Genomic DNA, 21,850 nt, shown 5'->3' with positions numbered 1-21,850 from the left:
AACAGTATATGTGATTGATAAGTTGTTAGAAAAATGTATTGTGCTCTTTCCTTGTTATTTTAGGAATGTATTTGTAATAGATCATTAGCAAGAGTGTTGCTTTTCAACATCATCTTCAAAGTCTGACTTTTTCTGGGAGTTAAATCTATTCATTTATGTGTGTGTTTGTCACATGCTCATGTTTGTATGTATTAATAAAAATTACATATCAGTTCTTTGAGAATTTCATACACTATATTTTGATTGTATTCACCTTCTCCTAACTTTTCTCCAGTTTTCTTGCCCCCTTCCCTACCCACCCAACTTTGTGTTCTTTTATTTTTTTAATCCTTCAAAACCAACTTGTACTTACCATATATTCTCGATGTGTGATCTTCTACTGGAGGGTGGACAGCTTATCAGAGGCTACACTCTTAGAGAACACTGTCTCTCCCTTTTTCTACAGCTAACAATTGCTCCATGGCTTGCATCACGATAGTGTGCCCAACTCCTCTCTCCTTTTTGTTACTTGTTCTGACTTAGGCTTGTATAGGTTTCATACATGCTGTTGAAATTGCTGTGATTTCATATCTGCAGTTTCTCTTCTGCATCCCTTAGGGTCTTACCTTCTTTCTGCCCCCTCTTCCACAGTGATCCCTGAACTTTGGGGCTTGGGATTCAGTTTATATCTTAGGAATGGGTATTCTACAGGTTTTTTTTTTTTCGCTGCATTTTTGCCAATTGTAAGTTACTGTGTTAATCTCCATCCTTAGCAATAGAAGTTTTTCAGATGCATGTTGAGATATGCATTGACTTATGGAATGATAAATCATTAAGAGTCAGCTTAATGCTATGCTCCTTTAGCCCACAGTAATAGTAGATATCCTCTGTAGTCTATGACCCATCTAGACATAGGCTCTTAGCCTGGTAATGATAGGAGGCATAGGTTTCGTCTCATGCAGTCACATTTAAATCCAGTTAGACACAGTTGGTTACTGCCATGATGCTTATGCTACTATCCCGCTAGCGGCCGTGTGCTCCCAGACCCTTTTAGTTTGCAGCATTCACAGCTATATATGACTGATGATTATCTTCCTCCTCTGGTAGAACCTGTAAGGACCATGAAGGCTAGCCAGCAGAGATGAAGCTCCTAGTTCCATACCAGCGTGATTTTGCCCTGTTCTATACTCAAGCATGTTGTAACATTCAAGTTCTGGAGGATAACTGAGAACAGTGGCAGAAGCCTGTAATTTTGGGGGCAGGGCGAATGTGGGACCTCAGTGGCCAGTGACTCCAACAGAAGTAACTCATTCCTGGCACTGGGTTCTTATTTTTTAACCTCTTGTTTAGTAGGGGCATTGTTGCCCTGTTATAGGCTAACTCCATTTTAATGCTGTATGTGTGTGTGTGTGTGTCTGTGCGTATATATGTCTATATGTAAACGTCTACACTAGCAGGTTTCCATAGGTCTTTTTGAAAGGTTCTTCAGTGTTATTTATCTCTCCCCATATTCCCTCTCCTACCCTACCTTCCACTCCAACCCAGTTTAACCCTTCCTGTTCCTGTTTTTCTCTTAATTTGGTATGCTAGTGAATTCTATCTCCCCTCCATTGAAAAATCCTTCTCTTTAACCCCTTAGTAATTTATTGACCTTTGTGACCATTCCAAAAACACATATCTCCGAGGATTCAAGCTAACTTCTAGAAATGAGAGAAAATGTAGCATTTGTCTTTCTGGGTCTGCAGTAGCTGTTAGAATGATTGTTTCCATCACCATCCATTTACCTTCACCTTTCTTAACTGACATATATACTTCCTAGCATATTGCATTGTTTATTATTTTTAATTTTTTGTATTTTTCATTATTAGGTTGGTTAATACTTAATTAGTCTCATTTCCCCTCTTTCTTCCTCCTTTATGTCAACCCAAGTTCCACAGTCACTGAATCACATTTACTCCTTAGGTATTTTTTTTTAACCTTCGCTGTTTCTCAAACATCTTATGTTTAAGCAGTATAGTTGCAGTGACACTTTGAGTATACATATGTAAGCCATTCATGGAGGCATATGATAGCAATTAGAAGGCTAACACATAAGGATCACAAGTTCAAGGCCAGCCCAGGATACAGTAAGACTGTCTCAAAACATATTGAAAAATATTTGCATGAATGTAACATTATATTCAATTCAGTATACTGTAATTGTTTCTTCCAACTTAAAAAAAATATGTTTTATTGTAGACGTGGTCTCTTCATTCACTTGCCTTGATAGTAGACTCTAGTGGCCCAATGTACCGTGGATATGTGGAACCCACACTGTCCCTGGTTCTCACCTTGCTGTTGACAGTTCCACCTTCGCACACAGAAGTTCACCAGTGTTTGGGCAGATGCTTGGGTGCTATAATAACTACTGTTGGACCAGAACTGCAAGGTAAGCAAATTCATTTTAAACCAAAGAACGACCTGAATAATTACTGTCTGTCAAGTTCCTCTATGTCATCATCATGTTGCTTGCAAAAGCTTTTTAGAAATTTATCATCTACTGCATATTTGTATTTTCTAAAACCTGCCACTCAGTGTTTCATGCCATTTTTAAAATACACAAACAAAGCACAGCAGTATTAGTGTATGTGTGTGTGTCAGGGTTTCACTAGGCAGGTCTAGCTAACCCAGAGTCTTCTGTGTAGAGCAGGCTGGCCTTGAACGCACAGCCTCTGGAATGCTGGGATTGCAGGTGTGCCTGGTTCACTACAGCATTTTGAAAAGTCCTGAGCAGAGAAAACATTTTTTTTTTTAATGAAACCCTGCTTGTCACCTCTCCCCCCCCCCCCCCCCCCGCAAACGAAGATGAAAATGAAGTTCTCTCAGCCTGGAATGCAGATTACTGTCTCCATGGACTTTACTCTTTCTGACTCTTAAGCCCCTAATGTGGTATGTCACCCATCTCTGAGGCAGCGAGTTCCGAGAAGACCCCTGGTCCAGTGCTGAACTTTTTAGAATTGGAGCCTTTGTAACACCCATAGCCGATCTTTCTGATGGTGAATTAAACACTGAATTCAGGGAGTCATGACTGGATCCTGATGCATACATTCAGAACCCCCCTTCCCCTCTCCACTTCTTTTAAGCCTGGAGGAGGTTGACTTCATGCTCATATGTATATGAATATATATTTATATGTGTTTATATCATTTAATGATGACACAGTTCAGTGATATGTATTGCCTCCATTTTAAAGACAGAATATGATAGTAGAGAGGGGCTAAGAACTTCTCCAAGGTTATGTTTTTATAATGATTATATTATTTTCTTGACTGGTATATATTTTGTACATAAAATTATATTACTTCACAGTAGAAGAAATTTCAGATACTGACATTTGGCAGTTAAATTGCAATGCAGGAAACATGTAACATGTAACATTTTTCTTAATTACCTCTATAAGATTATTAGGCAAACAACATTTAAAGTTACCATAGTGAAAGTAGTAGTATTTGTTGAGCAGAGAACCACAGGATGAGAAACCTTGTACTTCTTTAGCAGAAGATTGGTGGTTATGAAGGATAGTATGATTTTTTTTTAAAGGAGTAAATTTCTAAGACATGAATTAGTGTCTTGAAAATACAGTTGTGTTTCAAAGTCATATTTGTAGACTACTCAGGTGTTTTTTTAATCTGAATAATTAAATTTTAAGTTGGAAGTTGGAAGAAGGGTTTATCTAGAAGATGATTACTTTCTAGGTTTGTTTCTTTGTTTGTTTTTTGTTTTTTGAGTGGGTTTCTCTGTGTAGCCTAGGCTGTCCTGGAGCTTGATCTGTAGACCAGGCTGGCCTCATGCTTACAGAGATCTGCCTGCCTCTGCCTCCTAAGTGCCAGAATTAAAGACGTGTGCTATCACTGCCTGGCTTTTTATTTTTTTAAGGTATTTTTTTACATTAATAACATAGTTGTATTTTACATTATCTTTTATTTTTCTGTCCACCAGGCATCTTTAGGTTTTTTTTTGACATTAATAACATAGTTGTATTTTGCATTGTCTTTTACTTTCTGTTAGGAAATGCAGCAACCATTTCCACTATCCGCTCCTCTTGTTTGGTGGGTTGTGCCATCACCCAGGACCATTCTGACTCTCTTGTTCAGGCAGCTGCCATCTCTTGCCTTCAACAGCTTCACATGTTTGCCCCACGACATGTCAATCTGTCCAGCCTTGTTCCTAGCCTTTGTGTAAGTATACGGCCATGTTATTCATGGTTTTATTTTGAAACCAAAAGCCCAAATTGGACCAAACCATAAATAAGTCTTAGTGTTTGGATTTCAATAGTTATCTTCTTTATTTATTTATTTTTGTTTTGCATTTTAAGAAGTACTTTGACAAACTGCTTATTTCCTAGCTAAGGCCTTGCTACATGTAGGCTTGCCCTCTCAGAACTTTATTTCTTAGCACTTGAGTGATGGCTTCTAAGATCTGCTGCTGTCATTGCAGAAAAGAAAAGGCATAAGGTTAACATATGGAATATGTAATACAGGATCCATCAGAAGCCAGACATTACGAAAGTAGCTTCCTGAAAAACAGTACATTAGGTGTGATATGTAGGCTAGGATTAAGTTTGTGGAATAGTACAGAGGGGAAAGTACAAGAGACCCCTAAATGAGAAGTATGATATGCTTAAAGAACCAGTTATTATGTGGTTGGGTCCGGGAGCAGATGAGAGTATGGACAGCAGAAAGCAAGGTGGGGCTGAATAGTTAGCCAGCTGGCAGATCATGCAGATTTACATAGACACTAAGACCTTGGACTTTATTCTATAACCTACAAGGACCCAGCATACTCTACAGAGAAATAACATGATCAGATCTATACTTTCCCCTTTCTATCCTTCCTTCATAACAGATTATACTCTGCTCTACAGTAGAGTGAGACTCTTAGTATTGTAGGCTCAAGATAATAATGATTTGTTTTAGATTGATTCCAATTAGAATAAGAAAAAAAAAGGCGGATTCAAATGCTATTTGGGAGGAAGAATTGACAGAATGAGTTGATTAATTGGCTCTCAGGGAAAAGCAAGAAAATGTATTTCATGTGTTCCAACCTGAGCATGGTGATAGATTTTCCTATGATTGGCATTGTTGGACAAGGTTGGGAAGAGGGGATATCATTATTCAGTTGTTGATGTGTGATTGATTACATGAGCCTGGAGCTCAGATAAAAGAGGATGGGTTAAGCCAGGTAGTGGTGGCACACACCTTTAATCCTAGCACCTGGGAGGCTGAGGCAGGTAGATCTCTGTGAGTTTGAGGCTAGCCAGGGATACATTCAGAAACTCTGTCTTGAAAAACAAAACAAACAAAAAAAGAGGATGAATTATAGAAGTGAGTTTAGGAGTGTAAATATTTTAGACTGGATGACCTATGGGTGTAGAAGAGATCACTAGTGAGAGTGCTGAGTGAGAAACCCACCATTGTAGATTTATAAAAGAAAAAAAGAATCAGAATTAAGAGGGAGTAGGGAAGGGAAAGAGGAGGATGACAATGACATAAGAAAGACTGAAGGAAAAGTAGAAGGTATGCATTCACACAAGCCAAGTGAAGAAGAGGAACAGTTAGCTCTGTCACATACTGATAAGGGATGAGGAGAGCTGTAATATGTCCTTTGACTTTTGTCATGATTATTCTTTGCAAGAACTCATTGGGAGAATGGTGAAATAGAGCATAAGTAGAAACTCCTTCTAAACATTTGATTGTCAAGAAGAGGATGAGGATGTTGGTGCTGGAGAATTGGCTCAGCAGTTAAGAGCACTAGCCGCACTTCCAGAGGATCCACATTCAGTTTCCAGCACCTACATGATGGCTAACAACTATCTATAATTCCAGTTCCAGGGGACCCAACACCCTCTTCTGCCTTCCTCAGAGGCCATGTGCACATGGTACACAGAAACATATGAAGGCAAAACACCCCTATACGTAAAATAAAAATAATACTTTTTTTAAGTTTAAAAAAAGATGAAGGCAGTGTCCAGGAGGTGCAGTGGGTAGAAGAGACTTTTCCTCCTGTAGTAGCACTATGTGAGCTTGATGCCATGCTGATATGAGGAAGCCCATAGGGAGGAAGTAGTAAGCATCCAGGAAAGAGTCCAGGAAACAATCCAAGTGAATTTTAGTGGAATAGAGTTTCCAGGGCATAAGTAATGGAATAGCTCCTTCAATGCAACCTGATAAAAAGGAGATGGGTGTAGCTAAAAGTGGGCTTAGAGGGACTGGAGAGATGGCTCAGAGGTTAAGAACACTGGTTGCTCTTTCAGAGGTCCAGAGTTCAATTCCAAGCAACCACATGGTGGCTCATAACCATCTATAATGAGATCTGGTGTCCTCTTCTGGCCTGCAGGCATACATGAAGGCAGAACACTGTGTACATAAGTCTTTTAAAAAAAAATGTGGGCTTAGAGATTTGATACCTAGAAGTTAAGGATGTTGTTTGCTGAGTTTATATTCTTAATGAAAGGGAAGATTAACTTCTGTGAATGAGGGATTTGAAGTTGAGAATGGAATGTAAGAAAGTGAACTAGCTAGAGAAATATAATGGAACAGGGGGTTCAGTATGGATTAATGACACTCTATGACTCCTGTATGTGATTTATGATGGGATCAGTTTTGCTTCGTTTTGTTTTTTTCTTCAGCATCTTCAGCAATGACTTAGGTGAAGACCATAAGAAACTAGACTTCTGTGCCTTTATAGGTAGACTTTTAACCTGTCCCATTCAGAATATATTAAAATGAATCAGCACAAGAGAAGGTAGAATGCTAATGAGACAATGCTAAAATAATAGATGGTGAAGGAGATGGTGAAGTCTTATCTCTATAGGGAGAAGAGCAAACAGAGGAGGTTGGAGAAAGCCATGGTGGATGTGACCGTTGAAGAATGTTGAAGTAAAAAAGAAGACCCCTGTAGGATATTAAAAAGGGCACGATGGGGCTGGAGGGATGGCTCGGCGGTTGGGAGCACTGTCTGCTCTTGCAGGGGTCATGGGTTCAATTCCTGGCAACCACATGGTGGCTCACAACCATCTGTAATGTGAACTGATTCCCTCTTCTGGCAGATGTAGATGCAGACAGAACGCTCATATACATAAAATAAATAAATCTTTAAAAAAAAAAAAAAAAGGGCACGATAGGAGAGTCTAGATTTGGTGTGGCATATTTCATTTTACTCAGTGAGCACACACCTATTTTATTTTAGGGAGAACTCAGAGAGTCCCAGACCATCAAGGGGTCCGAGTTAGTCACAGGGCAGAACCAAATGCATATGACATGTTTACAAAATGTGCATAGAAAGAAAACAATAGACTGTTAGTGTGCATTGCTGCCCTCTATATTAGGAAACTGAACATTCTGCCACAAGCTGTGACCTACCGTAAGCGATGTGGGCATAGATGAGATCTGTTACATACTCAGACAGGCAACTGAGCAAGGCCTTGAAGACACACACTTACCTTTCTGCATTCTCTGGTTTTGCTTCTTTGAAAACAATTTTTAAATTCTTTGTATACGTGTTTGAGTGTGAGCATATGTGTACCACCATGTGCGTGTAAATGTCAGAGGGCAGCCTTAGGTTGTCACCTTCCATCTTGATTGAGACCCGGTCTCTTGTTGATTTTTGTGTACACCAGGGTAGGTGGCCTTCAGGCTTCCAGGGATGCTTCTGTCTCCACATGCAGTTTCTCAGTGGGTGGTCTGGGACGACAGATCCATGCACTGCTGTGTCCAACTCCTACGTGATTCTGGGGCTATAAACTTAGGTCCTCCTGCTTGAGTAACAAGTGCCTGGCTAACCCAGGCAACCACACTGAGTTAGCGCTGCTTCAGGCCCATTTTTTTCCTCCTTAAATTTTATTATGCAATAGAGGTTGACCGAACACAGTAAAAAGAATCTAGTAAAGTAAAAACTGACTCTTAACTGAGTGGAGCTTATCACTAAGCCACAGAGTTTCCTGTACTTAACACAAGATACTGTTTCCATGCTGGGTTCCTTGGTGGAACATCTGGGGTTTTATTACCAGGCATGTCGGAATACTTTCCTGAACCTCCTCCAAAAGACGGGTGAGATTATTGTCAGCTGGGGGAGGAGATGGCATAGCAGACTAGAGATGAGAAAAGGCCCATTCAAGTGGCTGCCTGGTTGAGACATTGCCCAAAGCCTCTCATGAAGTTTACATTTACCAGATGCTTTGTGGAAAAATAGTCTCTGTATGTATTCATTCAAAGTAGTAAAGTGAACTTAGACTCCGGTAAATTCACAACAATCCTACTATCCTTGCCACCAAAAATTGCCATATTATGTGATGCCATATGCAGTATACAAAGCAAAAGGAATATGATTTTTTCAGTAAATATATTAAGAGGTACATTTTATCATAAAGTAGTTAATATATTGATAATATGTTTAAGAACAGAACTATTCAAAATGTATCTTTAAAATCATCAGTGCCATTCTGTATTATCATTTCTGTTCTTGGAAACAACTTCTTTGTCTGTCATGTGAGCACAGGTCCACTTGTCCAGAGAGAACCATTGCATTTGTATCATCTAGAATAATTTTAGAATTGTCAGTGAATGATTTTAACTTTGAATTTATCTTTATGACTAAATGCTCCTTTGCCAGGCATGCTCTTGCACACCTATAATCTCAGCCCTCAGGAAGCAGAGTCAGGCAGTTCTTTACGAGTTTGAGGCCCATCTGGTCTATATATTGAGTAATGAGTTAGCCAGAACCTTATAGTGAGACCTGGCTTAAAAAAACAGACAAGCAAACAGGTTTTTATGTGTCATTGTTGAAAGAGTCCACCCACAGTTAGATATACCTTGCTGAAGCCATATCATACTCAGAAATGGTGGAATTATTTGCAGTGTAGAAGTTTGGAAAAGTGTTAAAGCAGCAACTCTGCAAATTAATCCCAATATTGAACATATCTATTAACAATAGAATTAAGTCCTAGTGGAATTAGACAGCTGTGTCACTTCTTATCCACACATAACTACAGAAAATTGATGCAGTCTCTTGAGTTTCATCATATATTCTTATATCATCAAATTATTCAGGATTGTAAGATCAATACATGAATTCTCAATTCTTTCTTTCTCCTTCTAGAGACCTGGCTAAAGATGACCTTATTGCATTAAAAATATCTTGGCAAAACAAACCATGCTGTTTGCTGCTAAGTACCTATATGAATGTCATCTTAAGCTCTGATAGATGAAAAGGCAGATTTAACTGAGATTATGTGTATACTGACATATCAGTATTGACAAAAAAGCAGTCATTTTCTTGAATTTTATTTTTCCTCATAATTGATGTTTTTTTTTTTTTTATTTGTAAATAGAGATGCTCCTTGGCTTATGAAAGGATTAGGTCCAAATAAATCCTTCATCAGTGAAAAACATCAGGAGTTAAAAAATACATGTGTGATACTTAACCTCCTGGACAGCATAGCTGGACAAAACTGTGAATTGTGTGCAGTGCTGGCTGCTCATGCGGATGACCTCATGGCTGACTATGAGAGGAAGCTTGGTGGTAGTGCTGCGCATTAGAGGGCCTACTGCACCTTGCTTGACTGAAAAAGTCAGCTGTCCAAGCATGGGCTCTGCTGCGTGAGCTTCACCTGCTACTGATATAATTCAAAAAGCGTTAAGCCAAACGGTTAAGTCAGAGAGCACCTACAAAGCCCAGTAGACAAGTGACATAATAGTACCTAGAATTATATTAATCCATTTTTAATTGTTCTGTAATTTGTGTGTGCGCGCACGTGTGCGTGAGTGCACTTGCATGAGTTTGTGTGCAGCACATGCTACAGGTGCCGACAGAAGCCAGAAGAGGGCTTCAGATAACCTGGGACTACAGGTGCCTACAGAAGCCAGAAGAGGGCTTCAGATAACCTGGGACTGCAGTTACAGGCATTCGGTGCCTGTTCCACATGGGGGTTGGGAACGTGGCCAATGACCTCTGTAAGAAGACTCAGCAATTTTAAATGCTGAGCCATCTCTCTGGCCCTCCATTTTGTGGTCTTATGATTTACAGTCCTGGTATCATTACAGTTCAGTGTCTTTACACTGGAGCTGATTATATACTCCATCGCTAAAACCACAGATGTAAAGAGAAAAGGGGAAATGACACATCACAGACACTGAAATGGGGTTTTAAAAAATATTTGTAACTGAGTAGCACATGCCTATATTCCCAGTATTTGGTGGGCAGATGTGGAGTTCAAGGCCAGATTCAGCTACATTGTGAGATAGAGTTCAGTGTGGTCCATGTAAGGCCCTGTCTCAAAAACAAAGACAAGTAAAACTTTGTCAATTAGGATGTTTCATTTCAACTTCACTTTGGCTGGCCAGTCACCATATTTGTTGAGTGTATTTTATTTCTCTATAATTATCACATAATTAGAGGTTTATAGTATTCTACTTAAAGTGATTCTTAAAGACCACTTTGTAAAATAGGGTGGCCATTATACAGATAAAAACATCCAAAACTATGTGACCAAATGATGTGTTTTTCCTATTTGATATGGTTGTACTTAGACTTTTTAGTTTAGGGTATGTGAAAATTTGGGAAAAATCTGTATTTTAGAAAGAAAAGTAGATATTTACTTATCAGGATCTCCTCTTAGTTACATTTTATTTTTCTTAATATTTGGTGTAGATTTTTATAGACTGATTTTATGCAAGTATATCCCCTCCCCCTCACTTGAACCTAGAGTAGCAATCTCTCTCTCTCTCTCTTATCTATTTTTTCATTTTATTTTTTCTCATATATTACATCCCAACTGAAGTTTACTCTCCCTCCTCTTCTCCCAGTCTTTCCTTCCCACCTCCCTCCTCCCTTCCACTCCTCCTCCGTGTTTCCTTTCAGAAAAGAGCAGGCCTCCCAGGGATCTCAACCAAACATGGCAGATTCAAATGTATGCAAGTACATCTTAAGTAAAAAGATGTTATTTAAAAGAAAAAGAAATGTTCTTCTTTTTAAGTTTTAGACATTGTATGTGTGTGCACGTGCTGGCTCATGTGTATACACATGTAGGAACAGTACTTGCAGATGCCAGAAGAGGTTGTCTGAGCTGTTAGAGCTGCAGTTACTGGTACATGTGAGCTTGGGAAGCAAACTTTGGTCCTCTGAAACCAAAACTTCTGGGCTTTCTCTCCAACCCCATAGATGCTGTTCTGATAGTAGAGATAAACCAGCATTGTAAAGGGTTTTTGTGTTCTACATAATACCCCTCCCTACTCCATCATTTGTGGCTGGGATTCTTTCTCAAATGCTTACTTGTTTTCTAAGAAAGCAGTGCATGGATACAGATTTATAATAATACGTTGGCATTTACCATTTAGTAAGCAATTACTCTGTGTCTGTAGTGCTATAAGCATTTGACTTTGATTACATCTTGTTTTTACTGTAATCCTGTGAATATTACATTCCCATTTTAAAAATAGGCAAATGTAACTACAACAGAGGTAACTATCAACAGAGGTGGGATTCAAACAGAGGTGGGTGCACTGACACCCAAGACTGAGAACTGTGTTCTGATATTTTCCTTTGGCTGTTGTTTATTTGTGTAGGGACTTTCCAGATGGAATAAGTGGGTAACCAAGCTTCCATTTTTAGTTCTTTTTGGTTGTGTTCATGTTTGCTTGATTTTTTTTTTATTTTAATAAATGTCCTCCTTCACTTTTAGTTCTTACTATTTGCTCTGTCCTCTTACTTTTCATTCACTATATTTGATTCCTCTGTACTTGTTCATGACAATATTTCAGTGTAACCATGCATAAACTTAAGATGTAGAGAAGATCCTTCTGAATTTCCATTTAATGTATCATATGAGCTTTAGAGAGCAGATCTCAGCATAGGTATTTTGGTACTGATATATTTTCTATGTTTTACTGATATGGTTATTTTGCCAAAATGCTGTTATATGATTATATTATATTTATTTATTTAAAGATTGAAATTTATTATTTTTAATTATGTGTGTTAGTATGTCTGAGTGTGGGTATGTGCACATGGTAAGTGCCCAGGGAGGCCAAAGGTGTCAGTTCTCTCCAGAGATGGAGTTATAGGTGTTTGCAAGGTGTCTGACATGGGTGTTGGGAGTTGAACCCAGGTCTTCTGGAAGGGCAGCAAGTGCTCTTAACAGCTTAGTCATCTCCCTAGCCCCTGATGGTACTTTAAATAACCAAGGTCTTTCAATAAGGAGCCTGCAGAAGTAAGGCTTCCCACAGATGAGTTCACCAGGTAAATGAGCGCAAAGAATGACAGGTATAAACACTGTCCTGAAATTGTTCCACTGACAGGTTCACCTGTGCAGCTCCCATCTGCTACTCCGGCGAGCAGCTGTGGCCTGTCTCCGGCAGCTTGCACAAAGAGAAGCAGCAGAAGTATGCGAATATGCCATGAGCCTGGCAAAGAATGCAGGGGACAAAGAGAGCAGCAGTGGCAGTGAGTTCTCGGATTGGCCAATATTCTTTGTTTAAAAGCTTTCATATTTTAAGAGATCAGGATAATCAGTTTGAGAAACCAGGTGTTTTCCGTTATTGTCAGATTAAATTTTACTACTACAATATGTAAGCAGAGATCGTAAGTGAGAGTCATTCATAGATGCTTTTCTTACTGTTGTGAGCACACCATCTCGTACAAATTCACTTGTGAAAATTCCCTTTCAGATGTCAATCCTTTCTCACCTGGAGTTAGTTCTCGCAGCGATATCCATTGCCGGCACCAAGGTGTTAACATAACAGACACAGGGCTTGAGGGACTTCTTTTTGGAATGCTAGATCGAGAGACAGATCGGAAACTCTGCTCTGATATTCATGACACATTGGGGCATATGCTTTCTTCACTGGCAGTTGAAAAGCTTTCCCACTGGCTAATGCTTTGTAAAGATGTCTTGGCAGCGTCTAGTGGTACGTATTTAAACAATGCTCTTAAAATAATGAAATCATTTTGCTTCTGATATATAACCATAGATATACTTCTTTTTTAATTTGAGCCTACTTTTAAAAGTACTGATAACTTTCATTCACAAATTTCTATAAAATGTTGATGGTTAAATCATAGTATACTTTAATATGCTTTTGAAATATATTTAAAACTCTTTCAAAGTTTAACTTAAATTTTTACATCTTAAAAATCCCAGATTACTCTGTTGTAGAACATAATATCTATTTCTATTCAAACACTCAAGTGAAATGTATGTAAGATTAACTGCTGTATGTCTTCCTTGTCCCTTGGTGCAGAAGAATCTTGTGAGATCTCTTGTTTGGAGAATGAGAATTAACAGTCTTTCTGAAGCATCATGATTGGACGATTGGACAAGTCACAGTGCTCTTCATTTTTGTTGTAGATATGAGTACCGCAACACTCTTAAGCAGTGGAAAAGATGAAGAATCTGAGAAGAAAGATGAGATGGATGACGATACCATGTTTACCACACTAGGCGAGGAAGATAAATCAAAGCCTTTCGTGGCTCCTCGCTGGGCCACTCGGGTGTTTGCTGCAGATTGCCTGTGCCGAATCATCAATCTGTGCGAGAATGCAGATCAGGCTCACTTTGATCTTGCCATGGCACGTTCTGCTAAACTACGAAACCCTAAAAGTGAGTATAGAATCAGTTCTTCTTTTCCATGAAGTAGTTTTGATAGGTTGGACATATTTCACCTCTATGTGATGTGCTTTAGGCTGCACATTTTATTTATTGCATGTTGCCATGCCTTGACCATTAGTGTTGGTCCCTGTGTGCTACTCGTTTGTATTTAAAAGAGAAGCTGAGGATGGGTGTAGACAGGTTAATGCCCGTCTAACTAGATGTCTGTGAATGAAATTTATTCATTCACCCACATTAGAATAACAGTGCTTGCAGCTTATGTTTTCTCAGGACACAGTCGTTTAGCACTTTCTTGTAAAAGATGGTAGAACTTTCAGGTCCAAAGTCAAGTGAACTTTGCCATTGCCAGCCAAAGAAACAGTTGGAATTCATGAATCCATGGCACACTTCAAACTCCCATATTTCACATATGGAAATACATGAAAATCACTATTGGGCACTTTTGAAAAGAAAGAAAAAAATGTTGATTTCTGAAAATGTAATTTTTTTTGTTTGTTTTGTTTTGTTTTTACCTTTTATAAGCATCTTGTGCTATATCTCCTTTGGATCAGATATTATAAGTGAGCATTAGGCCCAGTAATAAATACCTTAAATTTACAGTTAAAAAGACCAAGAAAAGCTGAGAGAATTCATCTAGTAAGAGACTTATCTTTTATTTGCTTATTTCTCCTCTATCCTGTTGATTTTTTTTTTACTGGATATTAAAATTTATTGCAAAACTATTATGAACAAAACAACATGGCACTGGCATAAAATGAAACATATAAGAGCCAGAGATTAATCCATGCACAAAAAATTTCCATTAATACCAGCCAAGGAAACGAGAGTAACTTCAGTGATGACTCTTAGGACGAAAGGATATACATGCAAAAGATTAAATACAGGTGTGGATCTCACACCAGCCAAAAATCAACTAGACTGGATTAAAGCTTAAACAGAAAACTGTGAAACTGTAGTTCTATCAGAAAACTCAACTTTACTAACATGGGCTTGTAACCTTTACTCTGGATCTGAAGAGCATCACTTGGGCCCAGGAATTTCATGATTTTTTAATTGTATGAGTTGACAGCAAAGATGTTCAGATATTAAAATGCCTTTCATGTTATTGTGTACAGAAAGCTTCAGAGTTCATAAGCAGGTTTTAGGACACAGAAGGATGAATAGCAGTGTACAATATATGAAATATGAAGCAGAACATAGAGCACAGGGGAAGCACAGTGAATATGGAGTCTGTAGTCACCTAATTATTTAGTCCATATTAACTGAGTCCTGTTTACTATACATTGAGAACATAAAGAACCAAAACCATAGTCACACCTTGAAAAAAACTAATAGTCCAGATGATCGAGAGGTAGACTTATAAATCCAGTAAGTATGTGTGTCCTGCCAGAAGTGTAATTCAGGATTTGAGGCACATTTTTAAAAAGATCGTTCATTGGCTAGAGGAATGGGTTGGTGGTTAAAAGCTCTTACTGCTCTTGCAGAGGACCCAGATTCAATTCTCAACACCATCAGGTGACTCACTATTGCTTGTAATGCTAGTGCCAGGGAATATGATGCCCTCTTGTAGCCTCCGTGGGCCTTCATGGGTATACACCACCTATTTCATCTAGGAGGAGAATGCTCTTCATATGTAGAAACTGCTCACAGTATGACACTGTGCGGGGTGATTACCCTGTGTGCTCTGCATATACTCTTTGCTTAGTCGGTACTACACAGCTGTGGCTGGATGGTCTCAGGATCCAGCGTAGACTCCGGGATGAAACATGAGCCAACTCTGGCTCTGGGGAAAAAAGTAAACCTGGTGCCTGTGCTCTGTAGGCCCTTTGGATAGCATTCTTATCTCCTGGTCCTCCTGTGTACTGCGCCTTAGTTATCAAATGACCGCTCTTGGACCTCTATAAATGCCCCCAACCCCTTAGTTCCCCTTTCCACTTCTACCATTTACATATCATCTCACATTTAGGAAAAACAGAGAGGAGTTTATGGGTGGAGATGTTGGGGAAAGCAGCCCTCATTGCAGGGATAATTGCTTAATTTGGAATTTGATAGCTTCCTAGATTTTGTGAATTGGGAGACAGAGAGTGCAGGAGCAATTATTTGTTCATTTATATTTACATAGTGTAAACAGACCTATTTTAATCCAGATCCTTCTGCCTGGGATATCTTCTCCCCCACTCTGGCAGTGGCTTGTTATAACTCAGAAGACAGGCTGCTTGTTTTAACCTCCTCTGCACGAGGGAGCTCTGGAGACTTCCAGCCAAACTCTCTTCCTTCTCCCTTTACTTTCAGTACCACCCCTCTCACAACATGCACTCTTTAACTTTAAATATTAAATTTGTTTTTTAAAGATAGGAACTTGAAGAAACGTGTCTTGTTACCTTTTCAATAGTAACAACAAAACCAAATTTAAAAAACTTTTTGGGGTGGGGTTGATCACTGTTTCGCCAATACTTCAAAAACACTACCATCAGCCTTCTGGACTGTAGAGCACTTGAGTGTGGTCATTTCCTCAGATAGTGTCTGTTTCTGTGTATTTTAAGTTCACTAATCTTTATACTTCCTCTGTCCTAATGTCACCCAAATCTTTGTTATATTGTATGCCTTACAGGCCCATACTCACTCCTGCTTCATCACCTTCATGCTCCCATTTTACCATGCGGCAGAGAGAGTACACAGAGGCTGCTTGTAAATTGTTACCTGACAATTCTGTTATGTCTTTTGTATCTAAACCAATTTCTTGTCTTCCATCCTTTCTGTTAGGAACTGTGTTTCTCTACATCTTTGTGTTCTTGGTACTTTCTCATTAGATGCTGGGCATTGTAAACACTGTGAAGTTAGTGCTGGATTTTGCTGTTCCTTTAAATTGTGCTGAACTTTGTCCTGGGATGTAGTAAAATTATTATATTGTGTCATTTGAATTCCTTTGAGACTTGCTTTTAAGCAAGATCCAGGGTTACCTTTAACCTAGTGCTAAAAAAACAAGACTCCTTTCCCAATCTGTTCTCATAAAAAGTCTTTCAAAAAACAATTTTATAACTAAATTTCTTGACTACACACTGTGTTTTTCTATACTAGAGGATGGCAGGCTACAGCCTGTGATTGAAATGCAACTCATAGCCGTGTTTCATAAATAGTTTACTGGAGTTCATCACACTCATTTCTGTAGCATTGTCTATTGTATTCTGTCAGTACTATCTGGCTGCTTTCATAGTGTAGAAGCAGAGCTGAGTAATTGCCTTAGACATAAATGCCCGCAAAACCAAAAATAGCCAGTATGTGACCCTTTACTGAAAAGTCCTGCCAGCCTTTGTTCTGAAAGAATCATAAGCCCATTTGGGAAAGCCATGTTAATCATGTATTTTCAACTGTCAGTGTATATCTTGTAGTTGTCTATGATAGCATGGCATTAAAGGTCTACTGCTGCTCTGGGACACTTGATGGCAAATTTTATTTTTTAGACATAGTGGATCAAAAGTGCTTTATCACATTTTTTTCATATTTTTATGCATTATACTAGTTGGATGAACTTTCTCTCTGCGTTTTGTTTGCTTTGCAGATGACCTTTTGGTATTGCATCTCTCTGATCTGATTCGCATGGCATTCATGGCTGCAACTGATCATAGCAACCAACTTCGAATGGCTGGGCTCCAGGCACTTGAAGACATTATCAAGAAATTTGCATCTGTGCCTGAGCCAGAATTTCCAGGTCATGTGATTCTGGAGCAGTATCAAGCTAATGTAAATTTTGCTGCTTATTTACAGACTAGATGAAGTTTGTAAGGTTTACTAAAGGAGGGATTGCAGTCTCTTTTCATATGGAACTCAAACCTCTATGATCTCTTTCCTAACTTCAGCCAGCCTACAACTGGAGGAGAGTCAAATTGTTGTAACTATTTTTAATCTGTGATAGCATATTAATGATAAAACTAGAATAGAAATTCCAGCCTTGCTTTCCAGTCTTGTGCTTAGAAGTTTAGGCGTGCCATGCCATGGAAAAAGATAAAGGGACATTCACAGAAGTGTTGCAGATGTGCTGCCATTGCGTGTGTGTATGCTGAGGTGTGATGAACAGGCTTAGAAGTGAAAGCAACTTCCTCTTGAACAGAGTGAGGTGAAGACTCCTGATATTAGCTGCCATAGGGATTACTGGAAGGAGCACTGTCAAGAGATTATGTTCACTACATCCTAAACAGATAAACTTGTTTTTCTTGAGATTGCAGACACACAATAAACTAATCCTAGTAATTGGGCAAAGGCTATGGGAAAGTTAGGGAATAGTTACATCAGCAAAAAAAAAAAAAAAAAAAATGGAAGTCTTTTTTTATGGTTGTGAGCCTAGCCTTTAATGGCTGAGCCATCTCTCTAGCCCTGGAAGTCTTTTTTAAAGGCTGAAATCATGCCAAAACTTGGTTCTACACAGACACACAGTATCTTGTCAAAAAGCTGCATTCAAGCCAGGTGGTGGTGCACACCCTTAATCTCAGCACTTCAGAGGCAGAGGCAGAAGAACCTCTATGAGTCTGAGGCCAGTCTGGTCAACACAGTAAGTTCCAGGAAAGCTAGGACCACTACATAGAGAGAGGCCCTGTTTTCAAAAACATAAATAAATAAATAAATAAATAAATAAATAAATAAATAAATAAATAAATAAATAAAGCTTTATTCAGATATACTCCAAATTATACCTGTGAGTAATATGTAAACCCATTTAGGTATAGGTGGGAAGTTATACCTTTAGTTTATGTGGCTATATACAATTGCTGACTCCCAGGAAGAATGAGAGTCTTTAAAAAAATCTTTTATTTAAACCCAGTGTATTGGTAAAGGCTTATAGTCTCAGGAGGTAGAGGCAAAAGCATGGCACCCTTATGGCATCCTGGGCTACATGACCCCGTCTCAAAAAAAAAGAAAAATAAAAAATAAAAATAAAAGCAACAACAAAAAAACCAAACCAAGGAACAAAACTAAGATCTTTTTTAAAAAAGATTCATTTGTTTGTTTGTTTATTTATGTATATGAGTGTTCTGTCTTACAGTATGTGTGCATGACAGAAGAGGGCATCAGATCCTATTATAGATGGTTCTAAGCCACCCTGTAGTTGCTGGGATTTTTACCACTGAAATATCTTTCCAGCCCCTCAAATCCTTTTATTTAGAAATAATTTCAAATATTCAGGAAAATATTCTAAAACCATTTTGTATTTTCCCCATATTTGTCTATTGCTAATTTTGATTTGTTTGTTTGAAAGTTGACTCTTTTCTGTTCCTCTCTATCCTGCTGAGTCTCTTTCCCTTTCCACAGACATACATCTGTACATACAGTTTTTTCTAAATAATTTCCAATTATTTTAGTCATGTATTGTTACTCTTGAGCCATTTGAACTATATTTTCAAAGGGATAAGAACATTATTCTATGTGACCACAGAACAGTTGTTAAACACTGGAAATTCAGTATCGACTCTTTGCTTTTAAGTCTGTCGCGCCTTACTTGTAGAAAGGAACTTTTGACTCTCCAGACTACTGTGTAAACAATTTAGTGACTGTTGGCAGAAATCTTAACTTAGCAATAGACTACATGTCTTTATTCATGTCTTCAAAGACTAATGTCTTTATTCAGCTTCATACACATTATATCTCATCTAAGAATCCATGCCTGGTGCTGCCTACTTTAAAACTAAAGCTTGTATTCTGTTACTTATTGATATAATTATAATATAAAAGCTAATTAACAACATATTATTATTTATTGTGTGTATGGTGATAGTGACTACGTGTGTGTGTGTGTGTGTGTGTGTATGAGAGAGAGAGTGTGTGTATGTGTGTACTGAGTGGTGGTCAGAAGAGAGTCTTCAAGAGCCAGTTTTCTCCTTTCACCGTGGTTCCCAGGGATCAAACTCAACTTGCCTAGCTTGCTTGGCAGGTGCTTTTACCTGGTCCCTCCCAGTATTTTTGAGCTGCCTTTTAAAGCATCTTTTTGTAAGGTGAGATAGTCTTTGAGGTATTTTCTTGCCTCTGAATTTTTATTATTCCTCAGATATTTTAAAAAATTGACCCAGTTACTTGAGACTTACCCAGGAGATACCTAAATGCTGTTAGAAATAAGTTTAGAAACTGTGTTTGGGGGGTGAGGAGGAATCAACTACAACAGAAAAAAACAACAGTCTGTTTATCTGTGATAACACATGGCCATCAGCAAATCCCACTCACTATTAGACAGAAACAAAAGCAAAAGAAACAAAATTGTTCTTTGGGCATACTTGCCATATAGATTTATATTGATAACTTCCTGAGAAGCAAAAAAAAAAAATGTTATGGTTAATGTTATTATAAATGAAAGGGATAAGGAAGAGATGATAAGAAAGGAATATAGATATGTATTTGGCGTTTTAATCTCCAAGAACACAAAGGGCTTTATGTTTACTACTTGTCTCTAAAATGAATGATTTGCTCATTTTTCTAGGTGGGAGCTGCCCTAAGGCCAGCCTTTTCACAAGATACACCATCAGATATAATAGCAAAAGCTTGCCAGGTAAGAAGCAGGCTTTCTATGAATTTCTAGAGGTCTTAGATTTCACTTAAAGAGAGAAAAATCATACTATTTTTATCTTAGAAATACAGTATTCATTCCTCTGTTACCAATTTTATATAAGATTATTCCTTCCTTCCTTCCTTCACATTTGATGTGTGAGGCACAGTGCTGATGTGGAGGTCAGGACAACCTGGCCGAGTCGTGTTTCTCCTCCACTGTGTGGATTCCCTCTTGACTGTTGTCTTGACAGACAGCTAAACCATCTCACCACCCTCATGTTTTTTCCTTCTTTATTCTATAGGAAATATAAAGTAGTAAGTGTTAATCACATCCTTTTTTGTCATAGCTTAGGATTTGGCTTTGGATACTTAGCTCATACATGATTACCAAGTGACTAGCTCTATGAACATAATAAGGGGCTAAAACAAACATAAGATACCAAAATGTGTAGTAATGAAAGAATGTAGTAACAGTAATAAACATTTTTTACCACAGATTAGGAAATTCTTGGATTTCTGGATACTGAATGATCCTGCAGTCTAAGGGGTCTAAAGGGGTCTCACATTATGGAAGTGCCACTGCACCATCATCCCGTGAGTGTTAGTCTCACACTGTTGCATCTGCAGTCTACAGAGCCACCCACCCAAACACACATGGCCTAAACCTGTGCTCAGCTTCTCCTTCTCCCACAGCTTCCCTAAAGAAGGATTCCTGCACTGAGTTCTAATCTTTTCAAAAATGGCATTCTTTGTTTGCTTACCATTAGGCAGAGGAGCATCAGCGATCTCCTCCACAGTTTGCTGGAGAGCAGAGCTGTGGCCCTCATCTTTGCTTAGAATCCATGCCCAAGCTGCATGTGGCTTGTAGACTCTGCTCTCTGCAGTGATGGGTTTGAAATTCTTTGTTCTTGTGGTTGAATGTTCATACTTCTTTTTATTGTAACCGTTTCCTTGGTACATGTTGCCTTACTGGTCTTGAGGGGAATTAACTCCTTGCACAGACAGCATGCTGCAGAGAACACAGGAGCATTGCTGTAAAGGATAAGTCTCTGCATCATGGCCAAGTTGTTGGGGTCAAAGTAAGAACTCTGGGATACTGACAGGCAAGTATAGAAAGTAGTCATGTGCAAATACCTGCATGATGTTGACATTCTGAGCACAGCATAGGCAGGCTGGCCCTTCTGAAAATCTGATGACTGCTACAAAGTGAAAACCCCTAGAATCTCATAAGTGAGCAGTATGAAAATTCCTATTGTTGAGAATTTCCCTTAAATTTACTTCTTGGTGGCACAAGTTGCTTTTCCTATAATGTTTTTGTTTTTGTTTCCTAGTGGCAGGTTCACATGTCTGGCGTCCTTTCCTCTTACATGAGGAAGCTTAGTTTAAAACTGGTTGACAGTGAGTTGCATATTTTTTTACTGTATAAAGGAAGGAACTGCTTAGAAGGTACTGGTTTGTTGTGAGAATGACTTCACCTTTAGAGGCTTCAAGTCAGGATGATCCTTAGCCATACAGCAGAAAGCCTCACATGTAGGACATCTGGATGTTTCTGTGAGCCAGCAAAACAGTCAGCTAAGGGAGGGGAAGAGTCACAGATACAACGTTCCTTGAATAGTTCACTCGAGCCTATAATGTATAAATGTCACTTGCTTGCTTGGTGTGGAGCCAAAGCCTTTTCTCTACATATGGTTTGGTTGA

General features: G+C 38.7%; 1 protein-coding gene across 2 annotated transcripts in view; it reads left to right on the top strand.

Moving 5' to 3' along the window:
- Heatr5b (HEAT repeat containing 5B) overlaps window positions 1-21,850 on the top strand; it is an 81,471-nt gene that overhangs the window by 32,678 nt on the left and 26,943 nt on the right. For both annotated transcript variants that reach the window (XM_055618486.1, XM_055618476.1), the window contains exons 20-26: window positions 2,218-2,407; window positions 4,027-4,196; window positions 12,312-12,456; window positions 12,681-12,920; window positions 13,361-13,612; window positions 17,181-17,362; window positions 20,085-20,153. In XM_055618486.1, coding sequence (XP_055474461.1) covers window positions 2,218-2,407; window positions 4,027-4,196; window positions 12,312-12,456; window positions 12,681-12,920; window positions 13,361-13,612; window positions 17,181-17,362; window positions 20,085-20,153 — 1,248 coding nt within the window. The remainder of the gene's footprint in view (window positions 1-2,217; window positions 2,408-4,026; window positions 4,197-12,311; window positions 12,457-12,680; window positions 12,921-13,360; window positions 13,613-17,180; window positions 17,363-20,084; window positions 20,154-21,850) is intronic.

Source organism: Psammomys obesus, unplaced genomic scaffold (genome assembly GCF_907164565.1).
Source record: "Psammomys obesus unplaced genomic scaffold, mPsaObe1.curated_primary_1811, whole genome shotgun sequence".
NCBI lineage: Eukaryota > Metazoa > Chordata > Mammalia > Rodentia > Muridae > Psammomys > Psammomys obesus.
This window is presented reverse-complemented; position numbering and strand designations above follow the sequence as displayed.